At 32.7% G+C, this 13,496-nt stretch overlaps 2 protein-coding genes across 3 annotated transcripts in view; one reads left to right on the top strand and one right to left on the bottom strand.

Moving 5' to 3' along the window:
• The window catches only part of LOC108968828 (mediator of RNA polymerase II transcription subunit 23), a 7,845-nt gene extending 3,635 nt beyond the window's left edge, over window positions 1-4,210 (bottom strand). The window contains exons 1-17 of the mRNA XM_018933121.1: window positions 4,172-4,210; window positions 3,998-4,091; window positions 3,765-3,915; window positions 3,567-3,699; window positions 3,340-3,507; window positions 2,762-3,277; window positions 2,617-2,703; window positions 2,449-2,550; window positions 2,290-2,390; window positions 1,981-2,229; window positions 1,787-1,914; window positions 1,550-1,718; window positions 1,308-1,483; window positions 931-1,243; window positions 547-870; window positions 227-450; window positions 75-157 (exon numbers count right to left, since the gene is read on the bottom strand). Coding sequence (XP_018788666.1) covers window positions 75-157; window positions 227-450; window positions 547-870; window positions 931-1,243; window positions 1,308-1,483; window positions 1,550-1,718; window positions 1,787-1,914; window positions 1,981-2,229; window positions 2,290-2,390; window positions 2,449-2,550; window positions 2,617-2,703; window positions 2,762-3,277; window positions 3,340-3,507; window positions 3,567-3,699; window positions 3,765-3,915; window positions 3,998-4,091; window positions 4,172-4,210 — 3,057 coding nt within the window. The remainder of the gene's footprint in view (window positions 1-74; window positions 158-226; window positions 451-546; window positions 871-930; window positions 1,244-1,307; window positions 1,484-1,549; window positions 1,719-1,786; window positions 1,915-1,980; window positions 2,230-2,289; window positions 2,391-2,448; window positions 2,551-2,616; window positions 2,704-2,761; window positions 3,278-3,339; window positions 3,508-3,566; window positions 3,700-3,764; window positions 3,916-3,997; window positions 4,092-4,171) is intronic.
• A 501-nt stretch (window positions 4,211-4,711) lies between these two features.
• Window positions 4,712-12,547, top strand: LOC108968826 (flotillin-1). 2 transcript variants are annotated; one of them, XM_018933119.1, is made up of 8 exons: window positions 4,712-4,895; window positions 5,786-5,861; window positions 5,933-6,287; window positions 6,967-6,978; window positions 8,478-8,948; window positions 9,014-9,157; window positions 9,221-9,385; window positions 12,414-12,547. In XM_018933119.1, the coding sequence occupies exons 1-8, from the start codon at window positions 4,844-4,846 to the stop codon at window positions 12,429-12,431; spliced, it is 1,293 nt and encodes a 430-aa protein (XP_018788664.1). In that variant the 5' UTR covers window positions 4,712-4,843; the 3' UTR covers window positions 12,432-12,547. The 2 variants fall into 2 exon arrangements, with proteins under 2 accessions (XP_018788664.1, XP_018788665.1); XM_018933120.1 differs by lacking the exon at window positions 6,967-6,978.
• Window positions 12,548-13,496: the final 949 nt, after the last annotated feature.

The following is a 13,496-nucleotide window of genomic DNA, read 5'->3' as shown; positions in this document are numbered from 1 at the left end:
AAAGATAACTAATAAATAAAAAAAAGTATAAAAAATGTTAAACATAATAAAATATAATCATAGCAGAGACTTACCAATTTCTTTTTGAGCGATGGACGTTCACGCAAAATCCTTTCGTAGAAATGCAAAGTGTTATACAAATAAGTAATGGGGCGATCTGAGCAGAAAAGTACAAAACTAATTTTAAAAAATTCAAGTAAACTAATTATACACAACAACAACATACCGTGGAATTTGTATAGAATGCTTAGATGATCCAATATAACCTCACATATTTGATGCACATGCTGTATGGGCAATTCAATAAAACGATGCACGACAATATCCAATACTGGTAAAAATCTCAGGCATACATTTGAGAAGTACACCGGCAATGGTGGATGAGAGGCCGATTCGTCGGGTGCGAATTTTTCGGGATACTTCTGATGGAATTGCAAATGCTTTTCGTGCCTGAAAGTGTATATGAAATGAGATGAAGTTATTTTTCAAATTTTGATTAATGAAATAGAAATATTTTTTTGAGTTTCGCACAACAAATTAACCCACCAGTTGTTCTGTTTCCAGTGATCGGGATGATTCTCTTTGCAAAACTCCTGTATGCGATTGCGCAACTCCGATGTTTTCAATAACAACAATTGTATTATGAGGAAGCACACCTGCGCTTCGTTGCCTTCTTGTGTGCGCAGAGCCAAACAGAGTACCACGCGATCAATGGTAACAATATTATACTTCCAAATCATGTTATTTATGGTGTCGACACATTTGTGTATAAAATCCTTGCCATTACTATTGGCCACCTCACCGACTAAGTAATCGCATAGCTTGCGCAAATGTGCTGATAATGCGCGTGCGCTAATGCCTTCCAAAATTCTGCAATGAAAATATAATTAAAATCTCAAAAAAATAAAGTTCTTATTTTTGTTAAATTACTTGTAGGCGACTGGACTGACGTTCTCCGTTTCCCAGATCATTTTGAAAAGCAGACAGAGGAAAAGTGGATTGGTGCTCGGGCGTATAAAATGATTTATAATATCATTATCGTTCGACATGGAAGTCCAGTTACGATATTCCTCTTCAACAGATTTCTTCAGCAATTGCTTATTCTCCAGCGGATGATTATTTTGCACGAAGAACTCATTCAAAGCGGGCGGAAAGCAGGCTAACGAGTGCGAGGCCCAAGAGTGTGGCGTATTTTGCATGATTACGTTGAGCAGCTCTTTGCACCAGGGCTGCAATTCATCGCCTACGAATGGGAAAGTAAAAATATATGGTGAATATAGCATTAAAATTGATATAAGCTAACAAACCTAGGCCAGTCATATGCATTGAACGTGCCAGCGTTAGTATGAGCACGCGATTCAGCTCCTCACTTTCGCTGGAAGCGACAGAGCCAGGTGGTTTCTCGCTGAAATAGCGTGACATTTGTGGCTGCATCTCAACAGAACCCAAACCAGTGATGAGACGCAAAGCGGTTGATTCAAAGCTGCAATGGAAAGTTACATATTTTTTCGATTTATAACGTTATCACGTTATTTTTGTAAATATTTACCACAAATTCAATTGCATTTTATTGGTTTGCGGCGAAACGACTGTGCAGTGTGAGAGCAATTGCAAGCGATATTGCGTTGGTATGTGATGGAGGCGATATAGAAACATTTCTAGCAGCGTATGAAGAATACCCCAGGCCTGGTGCTTGAAGACAGCGGGAAGCAATTGCTCTAAAGAAATAAAATATTGAAAATTTTCAAAAATATTAAAGATAAATTTATTGTGCAGAGAAACTTACGCAGGAAGCCTTTGATGCCTAGTGATTCGATTTCTGTATAAACCAAAAGACGAGCATAAGTTTCAACCAAAGCGGGTGTTGGTATGGAGCTCTTAGCTTGCGCTTGCTTTATCATCTGCGTAAAAAAGCTACAAAAGTACAATAAAAAAAAAAATTATTCAAAGAAATTGTTAGTACGCACGCGTATTTCTCACCTGTGTATGAGCGACATCTTGCTGTGTACCGTTAAACTATCCAACACAACCATAGAGAATGGCGCGGGTGGCACTTGACCACCAGCTGCAGTTTTGGCATTGCCATTTAACGTTTCGGTGAGTATATTCATGGGACGTGAGAAATATTCTTGATTTGTAGAATATGCATTACAAATCAGTATGATACGAAAATCATTGCCCAAACTCATGGACATCAGTGTATTGGGCATAACCAAATGTTGCAAGAAACTATGAATGAGCAGTGCTATTAGTGATATACAATGTTTTTTTTTAAGTGATTTAACATACTCATGATGATTTTTCAGCGCAATCGGCAATGGTCTATTAATGCTCATATTCTCCAACCTAGCTTTCTTCATCAGGTGTATCCAAATGCAGATGGGCGCCATCTGAAATTTGCAAATCCACATTTCAGATATTTTATTTTCATTAAAATGATTCACTTACCTGACGCAATAACGAAGATTTAGTGCAGTCTGGCAGTTTCAAAGGCTCCTGCTCGGGATAGAGCAAGTCGAAGAGCTTGAAGGTTGGCAGAAAATTGGCAATCTATGCGTATGTATATAAAAGGAAATAGCAGTTAACTTGTTTTCAATAAATTTTCAAGCTACTTACCGGATTTTTTTGTATGCTGCCTGATATAAATTGCAACAGGATCCACATAAGTTGATCGCGACCCTTACGCAGCTCTTTTTTTGAAAGCTGCAAGAAGCAAAATTGTTAGTTGTCAGTTGTTGACATAAATCCAAACATTTCTCACCTTTTCATATAAAGCCGACACTATGTGTGCAAAACTGACAAACTGAAAGAGCACAAAATATATCAGTTGCGACGACAGATGCAACCATACCCATTCATTCATGGAGTTCTGTTCTTCGTAAACGCTAAAACTGCTACCCATCATAGACTCATTGTTTTCAGTCATTTCCATTGCCGAAATGATTAAATTAACTAATTGATCTTCGAGTTTATAGCAACGTTGCTTTTGTTGTTTCTGTAAGCTCATCATCACCGATACCATTTCCTTGGAATACGGTTGATCCAGCACATAACGTAAGAGCTTTGTTTGTTCTTCGAGCAAATCGGAATCATAAGGTAGACTTCCTTTAAAAACGAAACGCAATGTATTCGGATCTAATTTCCAAGAATTCATCATATGATCTGCATAACCAAAACTCTCCACAATGGGCAACATATGTGAGTGACCAATGATTGACACCATTTGTGCGGTTCTGCGGAATTCCTCCATGAAATCGGTCATCATTTTGTTAATAGTCTGCATGTAACAAAAATTAAAAATTAATATAGTTGAAAAGTTATATATCTTTAAAAACTTACCCAGTGGTATGGTGGTGGCTTCATGATTTCGTTAGCGATAAAATACCCTGGCAGCAAGCAATTATTACGATCAAATACGTAATTTAGCGTATCCTTTAATGCCTGCAGTTGCGGCAAGAAGCTAACGTTTATATTCACCGGAAATGTTTGCGCTTTGTCACGGCACATCTGTAAATATAATAATTATAAGGCAAGTATCCAAATCAAAAAAATTTTTCTTATTTTACCTTCATTATTTCGCGAACGCCTTTGTAGTCCACCAACGGCAAGACGCGTTTAATTAGTTTGAAACTTTCAATCCAAAAACTTGAATTCTCATAAACCAAACGATCGCAGAGGAAAATCTTATCACAAAGCATTCTGAAAACCGAAAATCAAAAACGTTTTGTAAAAAATCAAGAAAATGGAAAACCATTCGAAGTCACCTTGCAGTTATAACATTAGTCTCTGCGAGCTTTCCTAATGTATTCATAAGCACACGCAAGTGCGAAATATTAGTTGCGCTTGCAGCGCGTTGCAAATACTGCCGCACCAAACCCTCTTTGTTATCCTGTGGTACCTCTTTGAATTTGCTCACTACATATTTACATATGGCATATCGATGAAAGAAAATTATTATTATTCACTACAAGTAATATTCATTTTTTCCTTTACTTACTTATACTGTCGGTAAATGAGGCGGATTTATCCTCCTCGCCATTTGGTTTATATACAATAACACTGAGGAACGCTTCCTCGATTGGTTCCACCTTCTGTAAAACATATATACATATACACATACATATGTAAACACTTGTTGTTTTATCTGTGGCTGCAAATGCAATTTACTTACCAGAAAACTGTTTACTGCTTCCAATATTTCCGTGTCCATTTTGTAGTCTTTAAGTTATTTATGGATTTTTTTTTAAACCAAACCTCAGTCTATTTAAAAACTGGCTAAATGAAGGCAGGATATATTTACTCTAGACCGGCTATGCAGAGAAATTGCATTTACAGATGTTGACTACCAAACAAATGTTTTGTTGACTTGTAGAGGTTGCCAGACTGATACATTTAATAATTCCCTAATTTCATTAACAGCGCCAATACTAAAATAAAAGAGCTGAACTTTTTGATTTTTATTTATATATATGAAAATATGAAATTTAATAATTGTTATTTAATTAATTTTTATTCACATCCTAAAACTATCCAATATTTAAATATAAATCAGCACTCAATATTTGAGTCTACTCTGCAAAAAAACCCGAAAATTGCAAACTGCTCAGCAAATGGCAACTCTATGCTTGTTTAGCTATGCAACCCTCAACACATTTCTCTTTTGAACACTCTGTAATTTCTCTTTATATTTAATGCTTTCAAGACGGTGTTTGTTTTTGCCTGTACTAGTGTAAATTTATCTTTGCCGGAGAAACTTGTGAATTTTTATTGCGTTTCGCGTTTGAATTATTTTCACAGCATCCGTAAAGACTAATAAATTTTGTACTATTATCAAAAATTTAGCATGGTGTGGGGATTTGTGACTTGTGGTCCGAACGAGGCGCTTGTGGTTTCAGGTAAACTTTTTTAACCTCAGTAAAACTTAAATTCTAATTGGAAATCTAATGGGTGCGAAGAAAGTGAATTTATAAGTGACGTCATTTGGTGTTATTGATTTTTTGTGTGCTTTGCTGCTCAAAAGTGCCAATTAAATTCTTTAGATTTTTATGTGTACAAGTATTTATGGTTATTAGAATTTATAATTAAGCAGTTTTTGCATATCTATTTGTGAGTTGTCTTCGATGTTAGTGAAAATGACCTTCAAAAATTAAAACCGCTCGCTTAGGGTGTCCAAGTAGCCAGTGGTTACTGAAATCGTTTTTAAATGCAAACATATTGCTGTATGATATATTAAATAAATATGTATGCATGTACAAGTTCTTTGCAACAAGCGGTGCCTAACAAGTGGTTCCTAAGTCACGGGGAGTACCTACATTGGCGAGATAAGCCATAAATACGTTTCACAATCGAATAAATGCAATATTTATATAGGTTTGTGTGTATTGCTTTGTTATAAATACATATATCTGGCCCTTACCGCAACAGGCGTTAATCATGATTATTTTTTTGTAAAATATTTAGAGCTGTAAATATAAACTATTTAGGGCAAATCAAAATAATAACTTTTTATGTAGGATATATTAAGTTTGCCACGAAGATAATATTGGAGATCATATAAAGTATATATAGTATATAAATGAACAGTCATGTGAATTACCCACAGAGATGGCTTATTTCATTGGTATTCTTTGAAAAGGCGGAAAACATTCTCCTATTAATAGGATTTAAGGACTAATTTCATAAATTTGTTATAAGATTATTCAGCATTTGTTTTGATATTTTAATATAATACATAAAATAATGTTTATAGATAAATAAAAATGTATTCCTCTTTACAAATTTAAAGGATGTTGTTATATGAAACCCCTACTGGTGCCCGGTGGGCGTGCCTTTGTGTGGCCTACTATACAACAGGTGCAAAGGTAAGATTTCTATTTGAATTCTATTATAAATAATTATATTGTAAATAATCTGTATAAATCACATCACATAGAATTTCACTCAACACCATGACCCTGCAAGTGGAGAGTCCATGTGTCTATACCAGTCAGGGTGTGCCCATTTCGGTAACCGGTATTGCACAAGTTAAAATTCAGGGTCAAAACGAGGATATGTTGCTGACGGCATGCGAACAATTCCTCGGTAAGGGTGAATCTGAAATCCAGCATATAGCTTTGGTAACGCTGGAAGGACATCAGCGTGCTATTATGGGCTCCATGACGGTTGAGGAAATTTATAAAGACCGCAAGAAGTTCAGCAAACAAGTATTTGAAGTGGCTTCGTCGGACTTAGCTAACATGGGCATAACTGTAGTATCTTACACCATAAAAGATATACGTGATGAAGAGGTGAGTTTGAGAGTGCAAAAATTTCCTCAGTTTATTGTTGCATATGTACATATACCCATAAATACTTGCACCATAAACACTAACAAATATAATAGATTATATGTATGTAGCGATGAAGATCGGTTATATATACCATTTATTCCAGCATTTTTTAGTTGATTCCGTAAGAATTGCAATCATATTTTGTAGTATACAATTTATTTCTACTAACCGCACATTTTAGTTGCTGTTATTTTTTTAATTAATTTGTATATATATTGTAGTTTTATTTATTTACAATTTGGAAATATTATTATTATTATTTTAGTTTTTGGTTATTGCATTTTTTTGTAATTTAAGTCTGAATGAGTTATATTTGAAATTTGGTTTATATTATTTTTACTTTTTTATATTTAATTAAACCTTCTTAAATTTTTATTCTTATTATTTTTTTTTTAAATGCAAACTTGCTGCATTACTATTTTTTTTTTAATTTCTGTTGTACTTTTATAATATATTATATAGGCATTTGTTATAATTCAATTACAGCTCTAGCGTATTCCAGTAATTGATTACAAATTGTATAAAGTAGTCTAGTTTGATTGAATTTCAGCTCAAATTAATCTCTTCTTTTTTTCGGAATGGTGAATGCATACATACTTAATGTAATTTTTTACAAATTACGTTATTCGTAATGAAGGGTGACTCAAAGGTATGTTTAATATAAGTACATATTACGCTTTTTTTGGCAGTAGTTGTTTTTGTAAATCATATATGTGAGTTATATTTCAAATTTATTTCTAAACTACTTAATTATTAATACTGCTTCTTTGCTTATTGTTTTTAAGAATTTGTTATGCCAAAATATATAATAGTATATATAAACAAATAAGTGTGTAACTGCAATTTAAGGGGTTATATCCACTTGTGAATTTCAAAAAGTCAAAATTTTTATTTACATATATTACACATGGAATGCACATAAGTATATTTGAAATTATCTATAATTTGAAGGAGATGGGAGCCAATTCCCACCGAGTCCGTTCCTACAGGGTCAGGCGCTCTGCGATATTGTTTTGCACAAGCAACAATTCACTACAACGTGCCCGGCCACCAGTTGTTTCTCCACGGCGCTGGATTCGGTTTATAGTTTCGGAAATATGAGCGTATTTGTAAAAATTTTTGAACTTAGTGTAATCGGCTTCTAAGCTTTAAACGTTTTTTCTATTCTATTTTATTATTATTATTATTATGAAACGGGGTTTTCAGTCTCGGCGAGCAAAATTTCTATAAAGCGGCTGGATCTCACGACAGTCGGCTGTGGATAACCGGAACTGATCCAGATTTTTTAACCGGTTAAGAACTGTCTACTTGGCAGAATTCTGCCGCTACAACAACAACATTGACTTGAAATTTTCACACGACTTCCTTAGATGTATTTGCCAGATAATAATCAAAGGAATAAAATTTTTGACAGCAATTTCGATTTTCTGAGCCACTCGTGAAGTGTCAATTTTTTCGCTACTTTTTTTTTGGGGAAGCCTCCATTTCGTCTAAATTAAGAAGAGTCACTATCACTATCTACGGCGTTTGTAATATCCGAAGAAATATACAAACTGAACAATCGGAATAAATTTCTTGTAATGAGTCTTTAATATTTGTGGGGTAGAGGAGCTTCGGTTCCCGCAACCGAAGTCATCGTCTTTTTTATATATTTTTATTCAATAAATAAAGTCTCTATGAAAAAAATTAAAAAAAAACCGATTTTTATGACTTGAATGTGAATATAACCTCTTAATGATTTTTTCTTAAATAATTTAAGATTAGCTTAAAATAGTTTTAAATAATAATACCTAAGCTTTAGTTGACGTAATTTGCTCACTCATCGTTTTTTGTATTGTAATTATAAAAATAAATAAATATAAGTTCTGTAAAATGTTGTATTGTATTATTCTAAGCATGTTTTTTCTGTAATGAAGGCCGCGTACGAAGTTATATTACACAAAAATAATTAAATATATTTAAGCAAAGCATGTTTGCATATACATAACATAACCTCAAAATTATAACATTTGTCGTCCAAATTTGTCACCCGTTATTCGAAGAATGTAAGCATGTTTTCCTCCTTTAAATTTTTTCCTATTGTCCGCACAACTTAAGAAAACAACTTGAGCTGTCACTGTAATTTTAACGGTATTTTTGAACTTGCAGGGCTATCTAAAATCTTTGGGTATGGCACGCACTGCCGAGGTCAAACGCGATGCACGTATTGGTGAAGCGGAAGCGCGTTGTGATGCGCACATCAAGGAAGCCATTGCCGAGGAGCAGCGTATGGCATCGCGTTTCCTCAATGACATCGAAATTGCCAAAGCGCAACGTGACTTCGAATTGAAAAAAGCCGCCTACGATGTAGAGGTACAAACGAAGAAAGCCGAAGCTGAAATGGCTTACGAATTGCAAGCGGCCAAAACGAAACAACGCATCAAGGAGGAACAAATGCAAGTCAAAGTGATTGAACGCACACAGGAGATTGCCGTGCAGGAGCAGGAGATACAGCGTCGCGAACGTGAACTGGAGGCCACTGTGCGCCGACCAGCTGAAGCGGAGAAATTCAGATTGGAGAAATTGGCTGAAGCCAACAAGTTACGTGTAGTCATGGAGGCTGAAGCCGAAGCCGAATCGGTGTGTTCAACACTCACATATATTTATATACATAATGTTAAAAAAAAAAACATATGTTTTTGCAGATCAAAATCCGTGGTGAAGCCGAGGCCTTCGCCATTGAAGCCAAAGCCAAAGCAGAGGCCGAGCAAATGGCACAAAAAGCTGAAGCTTGGCGTGAATATCGCGAAGCAGCAATGGTCGAGATGTTGCTGGACACACTACCAAAGGTAAAATTGTTTGCCTTTACTTTCTTTATGTTTCCAATTAATTGCAATATTTGTTTGCGTTAGGTGGCCGCTGAAGTTGCTGCACCATTGTCGCAGGCCAAGAAGATCACCATGGTCTCGAGCGGACAGGGTGAGATCGGTGCCGCCAAATTGACCGGCGAGGTATTGCAGATAGTTAACAAAGTGCCGGAATTGGTGAAGAATATAACTGGGGTCGACATTGCCCGGGTACGTTCAAACTCTGAATTTATTTAAAAGCGCCTCAATTATTTGAACGGGAAATATTTTAGTGTATATTAAGAGAAAATAACAGCTTTTGCTAATGTTAATGGCGTTGTGTACAGAAACGTGGAACCAAAAGACTTAAAAAACTCAATGAAAATAATTGTGCATTTATATACAGCAGCTCAGCGTTCAATATTTTCTTTTCAGTATACCTTGCGAGTCGCGAAGGTTTATAATTTGGTATTTGCTTTTAATAATTACATACATATGTATATTCAAGGTAGATTTAAGTAGCAGCAAAACGAAAGAATAAACCGAAAACATTTTGGTTTTGCTTTTGGCATGGCAAGTGTCGAAACGTGTCAAAAAAATTAAAAAAAGACAAACGAAAATATTTGACATTTCTGCAATTAAATACCTTGAAATTAATGAATTTCCTACCGATTTTAAAAATATATATTATAATATTGAAATTGCAACTCTGCTGCCGCTGACTTTTCAATTTGCCTTGATTTCAATGTTTAAACGCAGTTTTTAAATAACTTGTACTAAAATATTCATAGAAAAAATAATACAAACGCTTATTGCGCAACTTAAAATTTGAATGTAAATCTATATAACTGTATAAAAATAGCAAGATTTGATATAAAAATTGCACATACGGCTACATATATTAATTTTAAATTGTTTTGGGCTGCTTTACACTTACGTGAAAAAATAATTTTGAATTGAAATTTTATTTCCTTTAAGTAATTTATCATCTAAGTAATAGGAAAGTGTCAGAAAAATTTGCAACAAAGTTTAGTTTTTGTAATAAAACAAGATTTCTATTGAATTTTAAGCGGTTATATACAGTTAGAAGGCCGAAAACAAGCGAATTTTCCAAATTTTTTTCTGAGAAAATTTTTAAATTGATTGTTCTCAAATTTGTACACATATTATGGTATTTCTTAACTGTATTTTAAGACTTTGTATTATAAAAGTTATTTATTTAGAAAGCACAAAAAAAAAAAAAAAAAAAAAAATGACGACTGGCAAAAAACTCGCGTTTTGAACAAAATTTCGGCCTTAAATTGTTTATATAAAAAAGTTATTTATCGGTGAGAAAAAGTAAAATAATTGGTTTTGCCGTTTTCGTGTAATGTTGGTCACCGACTTTGAAAACACCATTTCGAGAAAAACGCGTTTAAATTTTGGCCTTGTACTTCCAAGCGCTCAGAAACGCCTTCTCAAATTTGCGAGTAACTTCGAATTTATATTTTCGAATATTTTTTTGAAAATTCTAACTGTATATAACCCCATAAACTATCACTACAATTTTTTTTTTTTGATTTTGATCAATTAGTAATTTTTCGTATGCGAAAATGTTTAATTTTTTTTACTAACGAATTGTTGCCACAAATGGAAAATCTTTAAATTTTTTTCCATCAAACTGTTGCCATATTAATAAAAAAAAAATTATACGAATTTTCAAAAAACAAAAACATGAATTAATCGATATTTTCTTTATCAGAATATGCCAATAATTCACAATTTAAGGGGCACACCTAGTATGTCCGCCCAAAAGGGGATCGATTTTTGGAAAATAAAACAGTTTTATATCGATCTTTTCGGTACATATTTATACATGCTTCAAAAATACAAAGTGAAATTTTTGAAAAAGAAAAAAAAAAATTTCAAACTTTATCGCTCGTTTTCTATGCACATTTATGCAAGTTTCAAGAATATACAGTGATAGTTTTGAAAAAATAAAATATATTTTGAACCCATGTATACTTACACATGTCTTAAGTATATACAGTGAAGGTTTTGGAAAAAAAATTTAGACTATATCGCTCGTTTTCAATGCATCTTTATGCATGTTTCAAGAATACATAGTAAAAGTTAAAAAAAAAGTTTTTTAAACTGTATGGACCGTTTTCAGTGCATTTTACACAAACTTCAAGAATACACAGTGAAAGTTTTGGAAAAAAAAAAATTGTCTTCAGTGCAGTTTATACAAGTTTCAAGAATATAAAGTGAAAATTTGAAAACAAAAAATATTTCTTGAAATCGTATCGACTGTTTTTAGTATATATTTATACATGTTTCAAAAATACACCGCGAAATTTTTTATTAAATAAAAAAAATTGAATATTATTTGAGTTAGACGAGATTTTCAACGACCTAAAAATTAAAAATTTCATTTAAAATAGAAAATATGCTCCATACAAACCAAATTCGATCAAAAAAAATAAAATAAATAATAATAAAACATTGACAAAATGGTCGCGTTTAAACATAAAGTTAAAAAAATAAAAGATTCTAGTCATTTTTGACCTGCTAATATTCGATTTTGCACCAGATTAAAAAAACCGATCGATAATTGTGTATAGAATTATTAGCCGAAAAAAAATTCATGTTAATCGATTTTTTTTTATTTTCGCACTAGGTGTGCCTATTTAGTAACGAACTCACCAAATGTTTGTCGCATATACGAAGAGAAAAATATGCTAGAAATCATACATACATAAGTATATATATTATATCAGTAATTATTAGAATTCGTATAAGATATCAATTGCAATATATCTTCATAACGCAAGGTATTCTTCTGTCATTATATATGTCTATTATACTGCTTTTTAGTAAAGTGTCCATATTTTTATAAAATATAATATTTTATTGACAGTTTTTTTCTGTGCTAAAACGCGTTTTTCTACTCTGTGCGGTTTCCTTTTTTATCTCTAGTTATATAACTGCGTAGCAGTCGTCTGCCAGTTAAGTTGTGGTTAACGTAACCAATACTCTTTCTTACGGTAAACGAACTTTTTTTAAGCAAAACTTAATTTACAGTTGGCTGCTAAGTAGTCATTGAGTCATTTATAGAGTTTCTAGCAGATTTCAGGAGAAATTTAATTTTAAAATGTTTACATTTACGACCGTTTCTAAATTTAAATAATGCTTTTATTTGTAACATATTTATACACACTTTATTACAACGCTTAACTTAATTTATAAACACATATACTTTCTGTTCTGTTCATTTCAGTCCATGCATGCTGGCTAAATTATCAACACTAAGCTTCTACAACAAAAGAAAACAACAACACAAGCAAACACGTGTACGAACAAATTGACGACAAAGAAAGAAACTAAGAGACAAATTATGAAAGAACTTTGTTAAATCCTTAAACCAAAGAATTTCAAAAATTAACAAATAATTTAACTAAATTAAAGTTGCCATATTAAATTATTTACTATCAAAAATATAATATATTTGACCTAAAACAACGATAAATTTCAGTAAAATGAAAAAAATTTCGAACAAAACAACTAAAAACATTTCAAACATTTTGAGGTCAAAAATACCAAAATTTTCCATTTCGAAATTTATAAAAATTTTATGGAGTTAGGGAATTTGGCATTGCGTAACGGTAAATTTAAGCACAAATTCTTTATAATTAGAACAAAAAAATAAATGTAAAAACAAATAATAATTAAATATGAATTGAAATGTAAAGCATAAAGTGCTGTGCATGTCACAAACTATTTGCAGCCACTGTATTGCTGCGTGAATTGCATATATTTATTGTGAAACTTTTTTTGTTTTTTTACAAATTTCACTATATGCTAAATAAATATACTCGATTGTACACATGTAATGCGCTTTTTCTATATTTGCAACAACAACAAACATACACACAGCATATATGCTACAATAAACAAATTGTATTGCCCAGAATTTGTTTTCTGGGTATAGAATACGCTGATAAAAAATAATTACTCGGAAAAGCCAGCCTCAATTCTATATAATTTCAAATGACTCAGCCAAGTTAAACTGCCAAGCGCAATTGCTATAAAATTGTTTTTATTATAAATACATAAATATGTATGTATGCATACATACGTGCCATATGACGTGGAAAAAACATTGGTTGTAAGCATTAGAGACAAACGCAATCAGCTTACGCGGCAGTGTGCGCGCGTCTAAGCGAAGTGGAAACTTTTTTTCTGACGTCAGGCGAGTTTAGTGCATTATTTTTCAAAATAAAAAAAATTTCACAAAAGTAGAAAAAATTTTAAAAATTAAATTAAATGTTTTTAATAATTTTTTCACAAAAAATTTGTAAAT

This window comes from Bactrocera latifrons, unplaced genomic scaffold, assembly GCF_001853355.1.
Source record: "Bactrocera latifrons isolate USDA-ARS-PBARC rearing strain unplaced genomic scaffold, ASM185335v1 scaffold_23, whole genome shotgun sequence".
In the NCBI taxonomy this organism is placed as follows: domain Eukaryota; kingdom Metazoa; phylum Arthropoda; class Insecta; order Diptera; family Tephritidae; genus Bactrocera; species Bactrocera latifrons.
The sequence above is the reverse complement of the archived record's forward strand: the minus strand, read 5'-3'. Positions and strand labels throughout refer to the sequence as shown.

Coding starts and splice junctions, on each gene's coding strand:
- LOC108968826 (XM_018933119.1), top strand. CDS start 4,844: ATGGTGTGGGGATTTGTGACTTGTGGTCCGAACGAGGCGCTTGTGGTT. Junction 4,896..5,785: donor CGAGGCGCTTGTGGTTTCAG/GTAAACTTTTTT, acceptor ACAAATTTAAAG/GATGTTGTTATATGAAACCC. Junction 8,949..9,013: donor CTGAAGCCGAAGCCGAATCG/GTGTGTTCAACA, acceptor ATGTTTTTGCAG/ATCAAAATCCGTGGTGAAGC.